The following is a 19289-nucleotide window of genomic DNA, read 5'->3' as shown; positions in this document are numbered from 1 at the left end:
TCCACCCATGAGGACTAAGTCTAGGGCAAGTTTAAGGCAAATACTATTCATTGTACTTTATTTCCTATTTTTTTATACTTTAAACCATTAATTTTGATAATCTTTTGTAATTAAATTTTTTGATAATATTTTTGGTTGTCACGTGTCCATTATTTTTCAGAAAATATTTTCGGATAAGAATCTCGGTTGCCACATGTCTTATTCCAGATAAAATTTTCGGATATTCATTAAAAAAAATTATAATCTCAGATTTCGGATAACATTTTCACTCTCTAAAATTGTGCCACGTGTCCCATGTTAGATAAGATTTTCATATATTAAAAAAAATTATAATCTCATATTTCAGATAAGATTTTCACCATCTAAAATTGTGCCACGTGTTATCTCTGTCAGATAAGATTTTCAGATATTTTTTAAAAATTATAATCTCATATTTCAGATAAGATTTTCATCCTCTAAAATTGTGCCACGTGTCATCTCTATCTTCTGAATCCCTCTATAAAACTACACCATCAACTCATACCTCTCACACCATCTCTTATCTATTCCTTCATTTCTCAGATTTTACAAAACACATTCTACTCTCAATGTCAAACTTGAGGAGGTGTTGGAGAGGCAACAGAAAGAAAGGGAAGAAATCCGGCGTAGATGTGCTAAAGAAGATCGGGACACCGATGAAGAAGAGGAACAAATGCTTGCAGCAGCGGTGTGTATGCTTAATCAATCAAGGCAACACTGTCGTCCTCGTGCTCCAAATGTGGACAGACGTAGGGAGTCTCGGGGTAAGAATCTCTTGGAGGATTACTTTATCCCAAATTCGTTATATCCTAGTCATAAGTTTCGAGAGAGATATAGAATGCAGCCACATTTGTTTCAAAAAATCATACATGATATTTGTAATTACGACACATACTTCATTCAAAAATATGATACTGTTGGAGTTTTGGGTCTTATCCCGGAGCAAAAACTTACAGCTGCTTTGCGGATACTTGCTTATGGGGCATTTGCAGAGCAGGTGGATGAGATTGCAAGGATGGGAAAATCAACTATCCTAGAGTGCTTTGTGAGATTCTGTGATGCAGTGGAAAATTTGTACACGAGGGAGTACCTTCGCAAACTCACGCCGAGGGACCTGCAAAGGCTGCTACAAAAAGCAGAGGCTTGAGGTTTCCTAAGCATGATTGGAAGCATTGATTGCATGCATTGGCAGTGGAAGATTTGTCCTACTGCTTGGCAAGGAGAGTACGGGAATCGAAAGGGCCAAAAAAGTATAATTTTGGAGTCTGTAGCTTCATTCGACTGTTGGGTTTGGCATGCCTTCTTCGGGGTTACCGGATCTCAGAATGACCTCAATGTCCTTGGTCAATCCCTGGTGTTCGACGAGGTATTACGAGGTCATTCTCCCCAGGTCACGTACCAAATCAACAATACCGTATACTCTGGTGCGTACTACCTTGCCGACGGAATTTATCCTAAGTGGACGACATTCGTGAAAACAATTCCGAATCCCCAATCCGAGAAGGAAAGAAGCTTTGCTTCATTTCAAGAACGTTATAGGAAAGACGTGGAAAGGTGTTTCAGTATCTTGCAAGCTCGTTGGGCAATTATCAGGGGTGCTGCTCGGATGCTAGACGAGGAGGTGCTGCGGAGTATTATGATGACTTGCATCATCCTCCACAACATGATTGTGGAGGATGAGTATGACTACGATGCTCCAGAGGTGTTTGAACCCGATCCCATGAACACAGCGTTGACAAGAATATATGAAAGGCCGATGGGACCAAATGGACTACCAATGGAGCCCGAACCGTTAGTTCGGGATGGTCGATTCAACAACCCTATGATTGATCGTTATGAAGAAATGCAATCTTCATATGTTCACGAGAGACGTCAAGTTGACTTGATCGAACACTTGTGGGAGATGAAAGGCAATCACAATGGATGAAGTCAAGATTAGTGCTTTGTTTGGAATTATGCTTTGTTTTTAATTATGCTTTATTTTGTGTGTGGTGTTTTTTGGAATTATGCTTTTATTTATTATTATTATGCTTTTATGTATGGTTTGTTTTGTGTGTTGTTTGCAATAAATTAAGGTTTGGTTTTAATTAATCTTTGTTTTGATGCTCAAATGTTTTTAATAAATAGTCATATTATTTAATGCTTTTTTTATTTAATGAAAAGGAAACAACACAACAAATTAAAGGATAATACAATAATACAACAATACAACATATGACAAAGGTGTTTCAATACAACCTAATGGTTTTCATCATTTAACCAATCCGTATTGCTAGGTCCGTCGTCATGGAAAAGTTTTCTTCTCATCACATCCCTTCGTCTATGCTTCCAATAGGCCTTTGTTTCAAGAGACATATGACTCGTATCCATGGCCATAATTTTCATCTCTCTATCATCCATGTCTTTTTCTTGTGCCTGCTGCTGTTGAATTGCAAATGTTTACTCTCGTGCCTTGCCCACTTCATCTCTTTTCAAGTCTCTCTCAATTCTTAGTGAGGTGTTCTTAGCTATTTGCTCCAATAATTGTACACATTCATTATTCGAAGTGCCCCCTCTCTTGGCCTTTGCCGCCTTTCTCCCAATAGGTCTCAGCGGACGTGGGAGTAGTGACTCTGTTTCCATTGGGGAGTCCAATGGCGAATCGGTTGATGGTGAATCGTGGAGCGGCGTCTCATTCAACACAACTGACGGATCAGTGGGAATAATTTTGAATCTCGAACAATCCTTCACAACTTCCCAATATTGGAAATGCACGAAACTTTTTTTGCCTTGCCCCATGGCACCGAACCACATTTGTGCTTGTATGATCTATTAAAAATAAATAATTGGAAGTGCAAGAAAAAAAATTATTATGCAAGAAAATATAAACTATTTTGAAATAAAAGAATAAAATTGATTATGCAAGAAAATATAGACAAATTGGAAATGCAAAAAGAAAAAAAAAAATTATGCAAGAAAAAGAAATAAAATATGCACACAAAAAAAAGTTACATTAAATTGATGAAAATGGCAATTATAAATATTTTACCTCATCGGATAGATTTTGACTGCTTCAAATGTTCTCCCTTGCTTTTGTCAAGGCATTTCTCCATTTCCCTAACTCTTTATTTAGAAGTTTTCATCTACTAGACAACGTCATTTCGGTCCAAATGGAACCCGATTTTTGACAAAATTCTCTATGAATTTTGCTCCACATATGATGGAACTTCATCTCATTGCCCGTGATAAGGTCATGACTAACGTTCACCCAATACTGACACAACGCAATATCTTCCTGAGTTGACCACGAGCCTCTGGTTTCGACAGAAGATGCCATTTGTTTTTTTTTTTTTTTATACAAATGGAAAGTAGTAGAAAAATGTGAGTGGAGAGTAAAAAATATTGGAAGGAGAAGAGTTTGTATGGAGAATTGGTGTGGGAAGTGAAAAATGTGAGTGAAGAGTAAAAAATATTGGAAGGAGAAGAGTTTGTATGGAGAATTGGCGTGGGAAGTGAAAAATGTGAGTAGAGAAGAGTTTGTATGGAGAATTGGTTTGGAAAGTGAATAATGTGAGTGGAGAGTAAAAAATATTGGGGATGAAGAAGAATTGTATGAAGATTTTGTGTGGAAAGTAAATAAAATGGTTAGGTATTTATAGGGAAAAAATACATAATTTTTTGGTATTTTTTCAGCCAAAAAAACGAGGATCGTCGGATTTCTGGAAAAAAATCATCGGAACGTCCTTGTCGCGACACGTGGTACTTGCCCGTTGGGTTCTGTCAAGGCTGACGTCAGCGCGCGGAAATCAAATTTTTTTTACCGTTGGCGCGTGTAATTCACGCTTCAACGGTAAAAAAAAAATTTGAGTTACCGTGCGCTGACGTCACAAAACTCGGACTGAAGCCCAGTGGGAACTTGCCCTTGGGCCTGCCCGGGTTGGTGGGACCCAGCAATTGCCCGGGCTGCTTCTCTCGCACTAGAGCGCTGTTGAGCTTGCCTAGGGGGCCTTTCCCCCGGTTTTGGTCATGCGCTGTAGATGCTCTAAGAGAACAGGAAAGCCTCATATACGTCAATTGGGTAAATCATGTAGTGGAACAACATAGAGGCCCATCCATCGAACGATTCAGGGTTGCCTTTGATATAGATAGTCGTTTTAGAAGTTCCATTGACAAATGGACTCAATTTGCAATGAATAAGAGAGTTCAAATACTCGAGTTAGATTTATCTATGTGATTTCTTTACTCGTAGCGGTGCCTATTCATTCTCCCACACACTATTAGGTCTTGGGAAAGAGTCTGCCCATCCAAGTCTACACTCTTGCCAAAACAATATTGGATTTGAGTTCCTCAAAGTTCTTCATCCCCAATTTGTTGATGTGACTGGAGAAGTTCTTGAGCACTTCTTGTATAACTGTCCAGTTCTTCAACGTTTGACAGTGTCTTTTGCTACCAAAAGTTTGGTTAATTTAGGAGTTGTCATTAAAGTATTTAACTATAAAATGGTGTGATCTTGAAAGCATTGAGATTCGTGACGTAAAACTTGTTTCATTTATTTATGAGTCTGTTTCTGAGGGGCTTGTTTGTAATTATTTGGATGAGGTATACGTTTACTGCAAATCCATGGAGCTTCCCTTCACCCAACTCTCTTGCTGTCTTTCTCAGCTGGAGATATTCATGTTGGATATTGATTTAGCGGTTAGTATATGTAATTATGATGTGTTGGTTTTTTTTTTCTTTTGGATTTTGTAGTTCCTTACAACTTGTTTGGGTTTCAGGTCTACAATCGGGATTATGTATTTCCCGTATTAGCAAATGTCAAGCATTTGGAATTAACAGTGAGGGCAAATTATGATATGGATCTTTTTCAGTTAACTTCTTTCCTGAAGGCATCTCCTCTCGTGCAGAGACTTATGTTGAAGGTATTACTCATATCCTGGTAGATTACATGGTAAAACTTGGGCTTTTTTGTTTTGTTGAGAATTTAGGTGATTTGTTAAAACTTGGATAAAAACTTGGGCATTTTTATGTGCAATTTAGGTGATTTGTTAATCCTCTGGTCATTCCATTATCAATTTATAAGAAAGAAGGCAAAACGTCACTTTTGGTCCTTGTGGTTTATTATTTTAACCATTAAGATTCATGTGATTTCAATTTGAAGCAATTCAAGAACAATACTGATTTTTTGTCAAATTTTCTTAACTTCTGATACTTGTGGAGGGGCAATTCAGTCCATAAATTTAAAAAAAAATTCATTCCTTTTAAAATTAAACAATACAAATATAAATTTATATAAAACTTTAGTGGTAAAAATGATAAATCACAAGGACCAAAAATAACGTTTTGCCAAATGAAAATATATCAAAAAATATTTTACCTTATATTATTTGAATTCCAATCCCCAAAATATAGCCCCATATAATTCCGATTTTGGTCGGAAATCCAACCCCTAAATCTGATTCATCACCTTACCTCTTGAAAAATAAAATAAAAATCTAATCTTTGAAGCCATCGTCGTCTTTACCACTCCATCAGTACCATAGCCGGGAACTACCAAACAAATTTCGTGAAGTAAAGAGTTCCCCCAAGTTTTCCATCTCTCCAATTCAAGGTACTTCACTCGTGTTTACAGTTAAAAGTTCCAAAGTTTGCATCTTTTTCTCTGTCCTTTTTATATATCACAGGAATCAAACTTCTACTTTTTTTTTTTTTTCTTATTTATTGCCCGCATATCCAGTTGGTTTGGAAGTTGTATCTGTTTTCCCAGATGTCAAATTTTTATAAAATTTTTTATTTTTATAAAATATTCCCAGATATGATTTAACTGCTTTTGAAAGCTGGATCTCTTCTATGTCCCACATATTAACTTGTACAAATTTGCACACTTTTTTCGTTGCCTGACATAATAAAGTGTCTTATGATTTGGTTTCCTTATTGTTGTCATCGTTTTCGGTTATGTTTTTGGTTAACGAATATGATAACTTCATGAAATTGAAGAGAGAAGAGTACCCTGTAACGAATATGATAACACTGCCAGTTCTCACTCCTTGCATGTTTTGTTTTTAGGGCCAATTCATGTATTAGAAGTTCGCGCTCTACATGGGAATGAAACACAGGCAAAGAAAAAACAACTCGAGAAAGAAAAGGAAACATAGGGACGAGTACAACTTGGTGGACCGACTCAGTGAGTTGCCAGATGACGTTCTTGTTAGTGTATTGTCTCTCTTGTCCCTAAAGGAAGCAACTAGTACTAGTATCCTTTCCAAGCGATGGCAATATGTGTGGCCATCTACTATGGCTCTCGACTTTGATGCTAAATTTTTCGATGATGAAGTTTATCAAAACTTCATTCAACTCCAACCAGCACTAAGAGAACAGGAAAGCCTCAGATACGTCAATTGGGTAAATCATGTAGTGGAACAGCATAGAGGCCCATCCATTGAACGATTCAGGGTTTGCTTTGATATAGATAGTTCCATTGACAAGGGTAAATCATGTAGGGTTCGTTTTACAAGTTCCATTGACAAATGGATTCAATTTGCAATGATAAGAGAGTTCAAATACTCGAGTTAGATTTACATCTATTTGATTGCTTTACTCGTAACCGTGCCTATTCATTCCCCCACAAACTATTATGTCTTGAGAAAGAGTCTGCCTTTAAGCTCAAGCACTTGGATTATGAAATTCCAAGTCTACACTCTTCCCAATACAATATTGGATTTGAGTTCCTCAAAGTTCTTCATTTCCAATTTGTTGATGTGACTGGAGAAGTTCTTGAGCACATCTTGTATAACTGTCCAGTTCTTGAACGTTTGACAGTGTCTTTTGCCACAAAAAGTTTGGTTAAGTTAGGAGTTGTTGGTCCCTCAATTGCATTAAAGTATTTAGCTATAAAATGGTGTACCCTTGAAAGCATTGAGATTCGTGACGCAAAACTTGTTTCATTTATTTATGAGGGAGATGCAACCAACCTTCTCCTCAGTAATGTACCATTCCTTGTTGAGGTGACCATTTCTGAGGGGATTGCTTGTAATTTTTTGGAGGAGTCATACTTTCCCTGCAGATCCATAGAGCTTCCCTTCACCCAACTCTCTTGCTGCCTTTCTCAGCTGGAGATATTCATGCTGGATATTGATTTAGCGGTTAGTATATGTAATTATGATGTGTTGGTTTTTTTTTTTTTTCTTTTGGATTATGTAGTTCCTTACAACTTGTTTGGGTTTCAGGTCTACAATTGGGATTATGTATTTCCTGTATTAGCAAATGTCAAGCATTTGGAATTAACAGTGAAGGCAAATTATGATATGAATCTTTTTCATTTAACTTCTTTCATGAAGGCATCTCCTCTCTTGCAGAGACTTGTGTTGAAAGTATTACTCATATCCTGGTAGATTACATGGTAAAACTTGGGCTTTTTTGTTTTGTTGAGAATTTAGGTGATTTGTTAAAACTTGGGCATTTTTATGTGCACTTTAGGTGATTTGTTAATCCTCTAGTCATTCCATTACCAATTTATAAGAAAGAAAACATAAATGTCAACTTTTGCTGCACAGTTGACAAAACATGCCAATAGATTTAATGGTCCTTGTAGTTCATGTAGCGCAGTGTTGAATTTGCATGTTTTCTTGCTGCAGTTGAATTGTAGAACACTTAGAGGAAGGAGAGAAATGAAGAGTGCAGGCGAATGCCCCCATCATTACCTGAAGGTATTAGAAATTGTAGGGTATCGTGCTCATACATGTGTTGTTCAACATGTCATGCACCTAATAAAGAGTGCAGTTGCACTGGAGAAAATTATTATCCATCATGTCCAGCGTTTTAATGAATCTTTTGAAAGAGTTAGTGGAGTTGAAAAGGTCGAAGAAGCGAAAGCAAGAGACCATGCTATGCAATGCCTTCGAGAAAAAGTGCCTCCAACTATTGAATTTGTATGCCTGTAGAATGTAGCGCTTAAATTACCTAGAGATTTTGTTGGCATTTAATGACGTTATTTTGAGATTTCCCACTTTTGGCCACCAAAGAGCAATGTATCTCTTATAGACTCTTCTAATCCATTCAGTCTAGTTTCAAATATCCAAAAGAAGCATAATAAGAAGTTGTCTTAAAAATAAGAATAAGAAGTTTCCATAGCAAATCACATAATAACTTCTAAATTCATATATAACCATATCCATCTAAATAGACTGGAAGCCAGTAAATAAATTACCTGTTCAAAGAGTCCTTTCGGCAAACATGTAAAAATGTTGTACTTGGTAGTAGTCTAGTAGATATAGAATTCCCCTCATCCACCGCAAGACCTCTAAGCCAACACCATCATTAGTACCACTACCCGCAAGTTAGTAAGCATTGTGGTGTCTTCCTTGCTGAGTGGCAATCCTATGTCAACAAAGCAATGGGGGTCTGTTTTCATGGTCTTTTCTGGGCGGTCGTATAACACCCACCTCAAGTGGAGGAAGTTGCAGAGAGTGCCGAAGAAGCGAAAGCCAATGTAACAACAATTTTGAACTTAGATATGTTCAAATCTTGTTTTCTTTTTCTTCATCCCAACCAAAACTTTGATACAAAGTACCCCCTTGTTTTCCCTCATTGCTCATCTCATCATTGTAGTTCAATGCGCAAAGTATTTGTAATGTAATTGAATAGACCCTCGAAAGAGAAGTATTTAGTTGTAAACTTTGGAGCTAGAAACGCTCACCACTCCAAATAATTGTCACACTATTAGGAAACATAATCATGAAAAGATTTATATTATATGTAGTTGGGTGTCCAAGCTTCGGATTTAATAATAACTCATCAGTTTCATAAATTTCCACAGCATGTATTGTTAAGGTAAAAGTGGAGGTATTAATTTATTTAATAAAAAAAGTAAAGGCTAAAAGCCACTTTTGGTCCCTGTAGTTTGATACTTCAACCACTTTTGACCCTGTAATTTCAATTTCGTCAATTTTTCCATTGTAGTTTCGTATTTGTAGCAAGTCGAGGACATGTTAGTATTCTTGTCAATTTCTTTAACGATGTAAGGGACAATTTCGTCAACCCAAAACCCTTGTTCATAAAAACTTGTTTGAAATTCTCCCCATTTCATATAAGGGCTTGAAATTCAACCACTAATCCCAATTTTTGAAGAACCCTAAACCCAAATGACAATTTCAAGAAATTAGGAGAGTTTCATACTAGCTTTTATGCTTAAGGATTTTGGGTTGACGAAATTTCCCCTTACATCGTCAAAGAAATTGACATGAATACTAATTAACTTGTCCTTGAATTGCAACAAATACGAAACTACAGGGTCAAAATTGACGAAATTGAAACTATAAGGTCAAAAGTGGTTGAAGTGCCAAACTATAGGGACCAAAAGTGACTTTTAGCCAAAATAAAAAGATAAACACCTATATATATATATATTTTTATGACAATCCAAATTTACGAAATAACTCAATTGATTTTACATTTTTCATTATTATTGAAGTAAATAAAGCAAACACAAAATGTTATTATTGAAAGAGTTGACCCAAAAAGCAGGACCCAAAAGTTTGCAGAGTGAATCAATGGCTTAAATTAGGAGCAAGACAGACATCAGACATCGACGGCCAAAAGATTGCCATGCTAGCAATCCAAGTGTTTTGCGTTGTGGGCTTTTCATTGGTGGAGACATAAACATTTCCCTCGCATCCACCATCTTCCCCAGAGAAAGAAGCGAGATTTGAACTCTCACAAATATTACAGTTACGTTCATCATCTGCCTTTCCTCATCAAACAAAACAAAACCACATCTAAACATCTAAAAGTTAGTGCCTATGAAATGGAAAATGCTTGGCTGAGAAAAATAGAAGAATTCAAATTCGTTCAGTATAATTCAAGGAATGGACTTCCCCAGGCTCAACTCGCGACATGGCCTGCCTCGCTCAACTCACGAGGCTCCGAAGTAGCGAACCCAAACCCCCACAACGTCATCCGGCACCGGTGGAGTCGTCGTCGCTCATAGGCCCTCGTGATTCCGCCGCTACCCCTTTCGGATTGACCATCCCCAGTCGGCAGCTTGCGACACCATCCACTTACTAAAATATGAAAACTATGAAAGAATATTTGTTTGTGAGAATTTTTTGTGTATTCTTCTCCTTGTAGGAGGTCATATTTATAATACAACGAAACCTGAATGGGCAAGTAAATAATAAATTTCTAAATCTATTTACAGTAGGAAATCAGGAACTAAAGTAAATCAATTACAATTATAATAGGAATTCTTGGTGTGTAAGGAAAGTAAGTCAATATCCACAAGTCACGCCAACACTCCCCCTCACGTTGGTGCATAGATGTCGCCAATGCCCAACTGATCCAGTGAATTGTGGAATGCTAGACTGGAAATCGCCTTTGTCAAAATATCCGTCAATTGATCCTCGGATTTCACAAAAGGAAACTGAAACACTTAAGCCTCAAGCTTCTGTTTGATGAAGTGTCGATCCACCTCAACATGTTTAGTACGATCATGCTGAACCGGATTCTGTGCAATGGCTATAGCAGTCTTGTTGTCACAAAAGAGATTCATTGTGGATGTAGGTTTATACCCGAGTTCAATAAGCAACTTTCTTAACCAAAGAAGTTCACAAATCCCTTTAGTCATGCCTCTGAACTCGGCTTCTGCACTGGATAAAGCTACTACATTCTGTTTCTTGCTCCTCCATGTCACCAAATTACCTCCCACGAATGTGAAGTAACCCGATGTGGATTTTCTATCTGTTACATTACCTGCCCAATCTGCATCTGAATAACCATCAATATTTAGATGACCATACTTTGAGAACATAAGTCCTTTTCCAGGTGCAGACTTCAAATATCTAAGTATCCAAGAACTGCATTCATGTGGTCTTCACTTAGAGAGTGCATAAATTGACTGACAACGCTCACCGCATAAGGAATGTCTGGTCGAGTATGTGACAAATAGATCAATCTTCCCACTAACCTTTGGTATCTTTCTTTGTTAGTTGGAACTTGATCTGGATATTCTCCAAGATGATGATTCTGAACAATAGGAGTGTCTGCAGGTTTATAATCTAGCATTCCTGTGTCTATCAACAAGTCCAAGACATATTTCCTTTGAGAGAGAAATATGCCTTGCTGCGGTCAAGCCACCTCAATTTCCAAGAAATACTTGAGTCCACCTAGATCCTTCATCTCAAACTCCGTAGCCAGATAGTCTTGTAGCTGTGATATTTCCTGTTTATCATTCCCAGTAATAATCATATCATCAACATAGATTATTAATGCTGTTACCTTCCCTTTTTGATGTTTCAAGAACAGAGTATGATCTGAGTTGCACTGTTTGAAACCATTGTTCTTCATTGCCATGGTGAACCGTCCAAACCATGCACGTGGTGACTGTTTCAATCCATACAATGCTTTTCGTAACCTGCAAACTGTTCCAGTCTGAGTAGTATTATATCCAGGAGGAATGTCCATATACACCTCCTCCGTGAGTTTGCCATGTAGAAAAGCATTCTTTACATCAAAATGGTGTAGTGGCCAATCCAAATTAGCTACAAGGGACAATAAGACTCTGACGGTGTTTAACTTTGCAACTGGTGCAAAAGTTTCTTCGTAATCTATACCATAGGTCTGTGTGTACCCTTTTGCCACAAGTCTTGCCTTGTATCGCTCGATAGATCCATCTGCATTGTGTTTTATAGTAAACACCCATCTACATCCGATAGTCTTTTTTCCTCGTGGTATAGTCTCCAATGTCCAAGTCTGATTTTTCTCAAGAGCTTTCATCACCTCTTTTATAGTTTGGACCCACTTAGGATCTTTCAATGCTTCAGAGACCTTGGTTGGAATATGGACAGCAGACAACTGATGCACAAAAGTCTTGAGTGGTTCAGACAGCTTCTCAGTGGATACATGATTTGCAATTGGATACTTGGATGTCTTGCCAATATCAGGTGAATAACGGTTTGGTGGCTACCCACGATTTTGCCTGAAATGTAATTGATATCCAATAGTTTTATCATCTAAATGCACAAGTCTAGTAGGAGTAGTTACCTCAAGGATATTCTCAGGAGATTGGTATGTTGGTACTGTTGAGTTAGAAGGAGGGGTCTTCATCTTGTTGTTCTATATTGTCTGTAGGTGTGAGACTCGGATCAGAAATATCTTCGCATGGATCAAGTGGGTCAGGCAATTGATCGCTATGAATGAGCGATTGGTCACTTTTCAACAGAGAGTAATCTCATGCTCCAGACTCGGGATGATCAATCATTTCTGTACATAGGAGAATTTCTTTGTTTTCCAAGTTGCTCCAATTCTGTTCTTCACTTCGTATCTCCCCATAAAGCGCAGAATTGGATGATGGGTCATGGAAGAACAGCTCAGATTTCAGAAAGGTCACATCCAAAGTGACATAGGTTCGTTGGGTAGGAGGGTGATAACAGCGGTAACCTTTCTGATGAGTGGCATAACCCACAAAAACACAACGAAGCGCACAGGGATCAAGTTTGCTACGTTGATTTTTGTGGAGATGAACGAAAGCCACACATCCAAAGATTCAGGGTGTGAGTACCAAAATAGAGGGCAGAGGTCTGTGTTGCGCAAGCACCTGTAAGGGAGTTTTAAAGGTCAATACACCAGAAGGCATGCGGTTGATCAGGTGAACTACAGTGACAATAGCATCATCCCAGTGATGGCGAGGAACATGAGCGTCAATCAGAAGTGCTCGGGCGGTTTCAAGAAGATATCGATTCTTTCGTTCAGCAACACCATTTTGTTGCGGTGTCTGAGGATAAGTCGTCTCATGGATAATTCCATGTTGTTGGAAGTAAGCCTGAAATTCATGATTGACAAATTCTCCATCATTGTCTGAGCGAAGAATCTGGATTTGAGCATTAAACTGAGTTTTCATCTGTTTGTGGAAGGACTGAAAACGGGAAAACACTTCGTTTTTATTCTTCAGCAAATAAAGCCATGTCATCTGTGTACAATCATCAATGAATGTGACAAACCATCGAACACCAGAAGGAGTAGTGATAGGCGAAGGTCCCCAGACATCAAAGTGAATTAACGTAAATGGAGTAGTACACTTGTTCGTACTCAACGGGTAGGGCACACGGTGACTGTTGGCCAAAATACAAGTATCACATGTGAAGTCGGAGTCTTTGAAACCTGAGAATAAATCTGGTATAAGATGCTTCATATAACTAAAAGACGGATGTCCCAATCGACGATGCCACAATCAGATTTGCTTTTGTTTGCTATCAAAGGGATGTATCACACTGTTAGCCACGCCGGGACTGAAGTCATCGACATAATATAGCCCCCCTCTCTTAGTACCACGACCAAGAATCTCCTTAGTGTGAATATCCTGAAGCAAACAAAAACTTGGGTAAATGAGTACACAAAAATTCAATTGTTCAGTAAGCTGACTAACGGACAACAATTTAGTGGATAAAGATGGAACAAGTAAAGTATTAGACAGTGTGAGAGAGGATGAGAGTGCAACAGTGCCAGCCCCTGTCACAAGATAAGTAACACCATTGGCATTTGCAATACAGGTTCGTCGAGGTTGTGTAGCATTCAGAAAATCATTAGGATCAAACTTCATATGATCAGTTGCACCAGAATCAATTATCCAGCTCTTGGAATCAATCTTATCGGAAGTATGGAATCCATAACCAGTACCATTACTGGTCATATTGCATTGTCCTCGATCTGTAAGAGTAGCCTACCAATCGGGGTAGCCATGCGATTTAAAACAAGTCTCACAAGTGTGTCTCGGATCACCACAATATGCGCAATTTGGTCCATGTGTCGGGGTCGTTAGTCTAGAAGTCATAATCTGTACAGCGGAAGATGCATAGGATACAGGTTGAGTAGGAATTTGGATCGGAATCTGAGCCTGAGTCGAGGCCGAAGTCGGAGTCGAAATCGGGATCGGGGTCTAAATCAGAGACAAATTTGGAGTTGGGGTCATCATCGGAGTGGGGGTTGGGGTCGTCATCGTCGGGGTCGGGGTCGGGGTCGTCAAAAGAGGATCCTGATTCTAGATCGAGTTCGAGGTCAAAGTCTGCATCTGTAGGGGCATAGCCATCTGGGCACTCAACTCAACGATGGTTGGTTGAGAATGAGAGAAGGAGTCGGTGGTGCTACCTCCATGAGGGTTGAAAAAATCATCAACCCCTAGTGGCGACGGGGGTTTGAAACTAGAGTCAGCAATTCCAAGATCTAGGCTCTGATACCATGCTAAAATATGAAAACTATGAGAGAATATTTGTTTGTGGGAATTTTCCGTATATTCTTCTCCTTGTAGGAGGTCATATTTATAATACAACGAAACCTGAATGGGCAAGTAAATAATAAATTCCTAAATCTATTTACAGTAGGAAATCAGGAATTAAAGTAAATCAATTACAATTATAATAGGAATTCTTGGTGTGTAAGGAAAATAAGTCAATATCCACAAGTCACGCCAACACCACTTGCCGTCTCTTCCTCCCCAACAACTTAGGCTGGTTGCACAACTGGGTTGCGATGGCTCGGAGGGTGGGTTGGAAGTTGGGCTAGAAAGGAGGGGATGGAATGGGGCTGTTTGCGTCTTTTTACCTTTTTCTATTTTATTTGATTTTTTATATTTTTTATTTGCTTTAATTTTTAATTTGAATTTTTTATTATTTATTTGTCCACGTGTAAGTCCATCTAATTAAAAAATGAAACCCATATCTACGTTAGCATTTAATAGATTCACTAATGGTTTGGCTAACGGACTAAGCAAATTGTAGAGTTTTCGCGACATTGAGCATGTATTGATAAATGTCTTCAAAATAGGGTATGAACTCGTAAATGATCCTATATGTTGGGAGGTTTACTGTAGTTTGTCCTCATATAAATAGTACCATTTTCCCTGTATATTTTCACGATTTTATACATATTTCACACGATTTCAAAACCTGCAACATCACGCGGGCACCATTGCTAATAACTTTCTAATTTCAAACACTCTTCCAGAACCAATTGGTATTTGGTACCCTATTTCTCTGTTTTTGCATGCATGAAGCTAGCTTTGCCTTGTGTAGGTAGGTGAATGCGCATTGGGCTTTAGGTTTATTTGGAATTAGTTGGGTTCATTTACTTGGCCCTACTGGCCCACAAAATATGTATAGATTATAATAATGTGAATTCTGGGATGGCAACGGGTCGGGTAGGGGTCGAGTATGACAATACCATCTCCGTCCCCGCTCTCCATCCCTGCCCCCGTCTCTGAACTCATCCCCGTTTAATAGGTTTCGGGGAATCCCCATTCCCGTTCCCGTCGGGGGACTATTCCCCATACCCGCCCCGAATCCCCAAATTTATTTGCATAAAAAATATTTATCATACATTTTAACATTAAATTTAATATTAAATTATCATTCAACACATCCAAATTAACTATAAAGTTCAACTCAACTATTCAAAATCACATCAATATGAAATTCCAAAGAAGATTAGGAAGAATTAGGAGAGAGAAGTTAACTTAGGGTTAAACATAAATATTATAATTATATATATATTTATTTAAATATAAACATATATATTTTCGGGTCGGGTTCAGGGATGGGGACACCAATACCATCCCCTCCCCATACCCGTATGAGAATTTTCAAGTTCGGGGATCCCCGTATCCGATACTCGTTTGGCCCCGAAATCTCCCCCCATTAAGATCGGGGACCCAATGAGGACCGGCCCCCGTGGGGATTTTTGCCATCTCTAATTCTGTAACATAAAATTTTACAATCTGTATTAGTCTTACTTAATTTACATTACACCATCCCCTGCTCCAAGACTGGCTAGCTAGAAACTAAGGAAGATAATACGAATCAATAATCACGAAGATTTGTTCAAGTAGCTTGATGCGCACCCTATTCCATTTGGGCTTGGTGGGTAGATTGGATTTGTTGTCAAAGATTCAGCCCACTTCAATTTCAGCCCAGATGCACTTTCTGTAGAAGTGCTACTTTGATGCTGATGATGATGATGATTTTCTCTGACCCCAGTAGTAGCACTACCCCCATTATTAGTACCAACAAATGATGTGAGTGCAGCTGCTAATGCTGATTGGAATTTAGGGTTTGATGTGATTGTTTTTGTTGCAGAGGCTATTGTCTCTGTCAACATCAACTGCTGATGAGGAGGGGGAGGAAGAGGAGGAGGAGGAGGCTTCTGATTTTGTATGTAAGATTGGTACAAATTATTAGGTTCTTGAAATATTGATTGCTTTCCCATGTTTAGAGTTGACCCAACTTGGTTAAGTACTCTATTCCCATAGTTCAAATAGTCAGCTGCAGTGTGATTGTTGTTCCAAGGTGCTTGCAACTGCAATGTGTTGTTGTTGTGGTCTAAAGAAGAGGAGGGAGATGAGGAAAAATTGAGACGTGTGGAGGGATATCTTGGGTTGGAAGAGAAGACAGCTGCAGGAAATCGTCCAAAGTGAGAGGGAGATGGAGCAGTGAGATCAAGAGTGATGGTTGGGTGGGAATTTGTGGTTGAGATTGAACTGTTGGGGAAATAGAAGTGTTGTGGTAGTCTTGAATTTTGGGAGAGAGTACTTGTACTGAAGTTTAGTCCTTGGAGGTTGGTGGAGGCAGAGATGGGTGCCATGGCGGTGTGGCCTTGTTGGGAGATGGAGGAGTGAGACTGAAGCATGGAAGCCGCAGCGGAGGTGGTGGAGGCCATGGCTGTGGCTGACATAGGAAGTGGATGGTTGTGGCTTCCTTCGTAGGTTGTGATTAATATGGACATGTCATCAGCACATCTTTGCACCTGAAAGTTGAACAAGATTACTTAATTACACATAACAAATTTCATATACTAACCATCCAAGCAATGCTATTTAATAGTTTCTTTTTCTTATGCTTGCAATAGAATATATTCAAATAATTTGAGGATCAGAAGATATATGTATACCTGTTTTCTCACTGGGCAGGATGGTGAGACAGTGCAGCGATAGTACGCTCGAGGGCATGGATTTCCTTTTGCTATTTTCTGTCCATATTTTCTCCATTGGCATCCATCATGCATCTATAGAACAATATTCGATTCATCCATGATCAAGTAGATATAAAATAGCTAGCCGTGCATGTCATGATGAAGAATCATGTTGTCAAGCAACATACAAAGATTGTGAATCAAAATCATTGATTAAATTAATTTTTTCACTTGAATATGTGATCTACATTTACAATCTGACAATATAAGCTTAGCCCGATAATAAATTATTCAAGCAAGCTAGCATGCAAGTAACTTTCAGTATATTGTTGATGGCATCCATGAAAATTATGCTTGAAAGGTTAATTTAAGTTTGACATATACTAACCGTTGGAGCATCGCATCTAGCTCTGACAGAAACCCTAGCTTTCTTCAAATGGGTTTGTTGTGAAACCTCATCATCCCCACTTCTTGTGGTCTTCAAAGTCTTGCTAGGTGGCCATATCTCAGTCGGGTCATCTTCCTTGGGGTCTCCGCAGCTATTATCAGAGCTTGAATTCTTCATAACAACTTCAGTTGATTGATCAGCAGCTGGCTCGAATCTGCAGCCCAATTCCAGTGCAAGTCCAGCTCCGTTGAGTCCTTCTTGATCGTCACCTTTCCCATTTTTACTGAAATGGCTAGTCTTTTTCATCTGTTCATCCTTTCTGGGCTGATCAGTGCTTGAGCTTCTTCCAAGGCTAAGGGACACAAGTTCGTCAGCTTCTTCGTCTTGTTCGTTCGACTGATCACGAGCAGAACTACTAGGATCCATAGATTTCTTAGCTTCTTCATCTTTTTGAAGAAGACCAAGAAAATGCATCTGAAGAGACTGGTAATTCCTCACGATTTGCGATAGTAACAGCTTTAACTTTTCATTCTCTTCTTTAACCTCCCCCATTTTAGCTTTAGCTGATTGGAGCTCATTCTCCTGGTGACAATACAAATATTTTTTGGCTTAATTTTATGAATTAACTTTTCGTGAAATCTTACAAAGTTATGAATGATTTAGATTAATTTTTTTAAATTAAAAAAAAAAGAAAAAAGAAAAAAGAAAAAAGCAAATGATTTAGTAGATGGTGTCGAGTTCAATTATATCATGTTGAGATATAAAAATTTGCACATGGGAAAAAAAAAACATTAATTAGACCTAATATCACTGAATGAAATCAAGATATGGTGGTTCATATGACGACTTAAATAAATATTGACTTGGTGGGCCCGTCTGCTAGATTCATTTGAGCATCTTTTAAAGGCATAGGTTTTGATGATAAGCCAGATCTATTCTATATGAGCTGATGAGATTAAGATTTCATCATCCTAGCTATATGCTTAAATCAGCTATATTTGATCAAAACACAAAAAGAAAAAGAAATTATTAATAACTCTATAGACAAGACAGCCTCATGTGTGTTTCCTTCTTACTCTAAGTCTGTAATTTTCTCACCTGTGGGTGCTTGAGAAGGGCTCTATCTTTTCCAGCAGAAGAAGACGGCATCAAAGTGTTTGTTTGCTCTGGTTCAGCCAGCCACCCATGTCCTCCCTGTATTGTGATATCCATGGATGAGGAAGACTAAGATCAAAACAAGACGATATATACGTAAAATACGAGAATATATAGTACTCTTAAATCAGAAATAAATTTATGATGATGAATGGAATATGAGAACACTAAAAAGAGTGAACAATCTCATCAAGTTTCAACTTTCAACAACATTTATTTAAATAAGTGGCATGCAAATACATATGAAATTCACCTTGCTTATTTCCATCTCCATGGAAGTACCCTCTTCATCATGACCATCATCAGATTTCTTAGTTTTGTCTTCCACTGGTGTATTTCCAAGGAAAGAATTTTCCTCAGTATTATTGTTCTCCATTGCTTTTGAACACCTCTTTGGCATTTCCATAGCTGCAGTTTGGCTTCTTCTATATTTGTAGGGAGAGAGAGAGAGAGATGGAGCCTATAGATTTTGACTTTGTGTATATTCAATATACACCCAGTGCTTATCTTTAATTTGCATATACATACATACAACCCAATCACAGTTTTTTAAAGAGCAGCCGGGTATTAGCCAAATACCTTCCAAGAAGCAATTCAATATTTTAAGTTTGGACCATTACTGATATTAAATTATTTAAATTATATAAACAGACGTAGCTAGGTAGCTATGGCTATGTTCAATTTCAACATTGTTGAGAGAGAAAGAGAGAGAGACAGAGCGGCAGAGAGACTTAGAGTTGTAAAAACGTCACACGACTGCCTGCCTTGTTTGGGTCAAACCTCATCCGCCGTCATCAAACCT

The 19289-nt window shown here is 38.4% G+C and overlaps 1 protein-coding gene and 2 pseudogenes across 2 annotated transcripts; 2 read left to right on the top strand and 1 right to left on the bottom strand.

The window, feature by feature from the left end:
* LOC109947080 lies at nt 1178–4959 on the top strand (annotated as a pseudogene).
* Nucleotides 5331–7960, top strand: LOC18793143 (annotated as a pseudogene).
* On the bottom strand, nt 15731–18899 carry LOC18790938 (probable WRKY transcription factor 36). Of its 2 annotated transcripts, none has more exons than XM_007226734.2 (5): nt 18741–18899; nt 18431–18556; nt 17333–17914; nt 16924–17037; nt 15731–16779 (listed from the first exon to the last, which is right to left on the bottom strand). In XM_007226734.2, exons 1-5 carry the CDS (start codon nt 18891–18893, stop codon nt 15844–15846), a joined length of 1911 nt encoding a protein of 636 aa, XP_007226796.2. In that variant the 5' UTR covers nt 18894–18899; the 3' UTR covers nt 15731–15843. The 2 variants fall into 2 exon arrangements, with proteins under 2 accessions (XP_007226796.2, XP_020418088.1); XM_020562499.1 differs by having other exon boundaries at nt 18431–18526.

Source organism: Prunus persica, chromosome G1 (genome assembly GCF_000346465.2).
Source record: "Prunus persica cultivar Lovell chromosome G1, Prunus_persica_NCBIv2, whole genome shotgun sequence".
Lineage (NCBI taxonomy): Eukaryota > Viridiplantae > Streptophyta > Magnoliopsida > Rosales > Rosaceae > Prunus > Prunus persica.
This window is presented reverse-complemented; position numbering and strand designations above follow the sequence as displayed.

Bases quoted from the DNA above. Each gene is read 5' to 3' on its own strand.
- LOC18790938 (XM_007226734.2), bottom strand. From the start codon at position 18,893: ATGGAAATGCCAAAGAGGTGTTCAAAAGCAATGGAGAACAATAATACT. The intron at 17,915-18,430 runs GTGAGAAAATTA...TATTGTCACCAG, and splicing joins CCCTTCTCAAGCACCCACAG to GAGAATGAGCTCCAATCAGC. The intron at 17,038-17,332 runs GTTAGTATATGT...ATTGTTCTATAG, and splicing joins CTAGATGCGATGCTCCAACG to ATGCATGATGGATGCCAATG.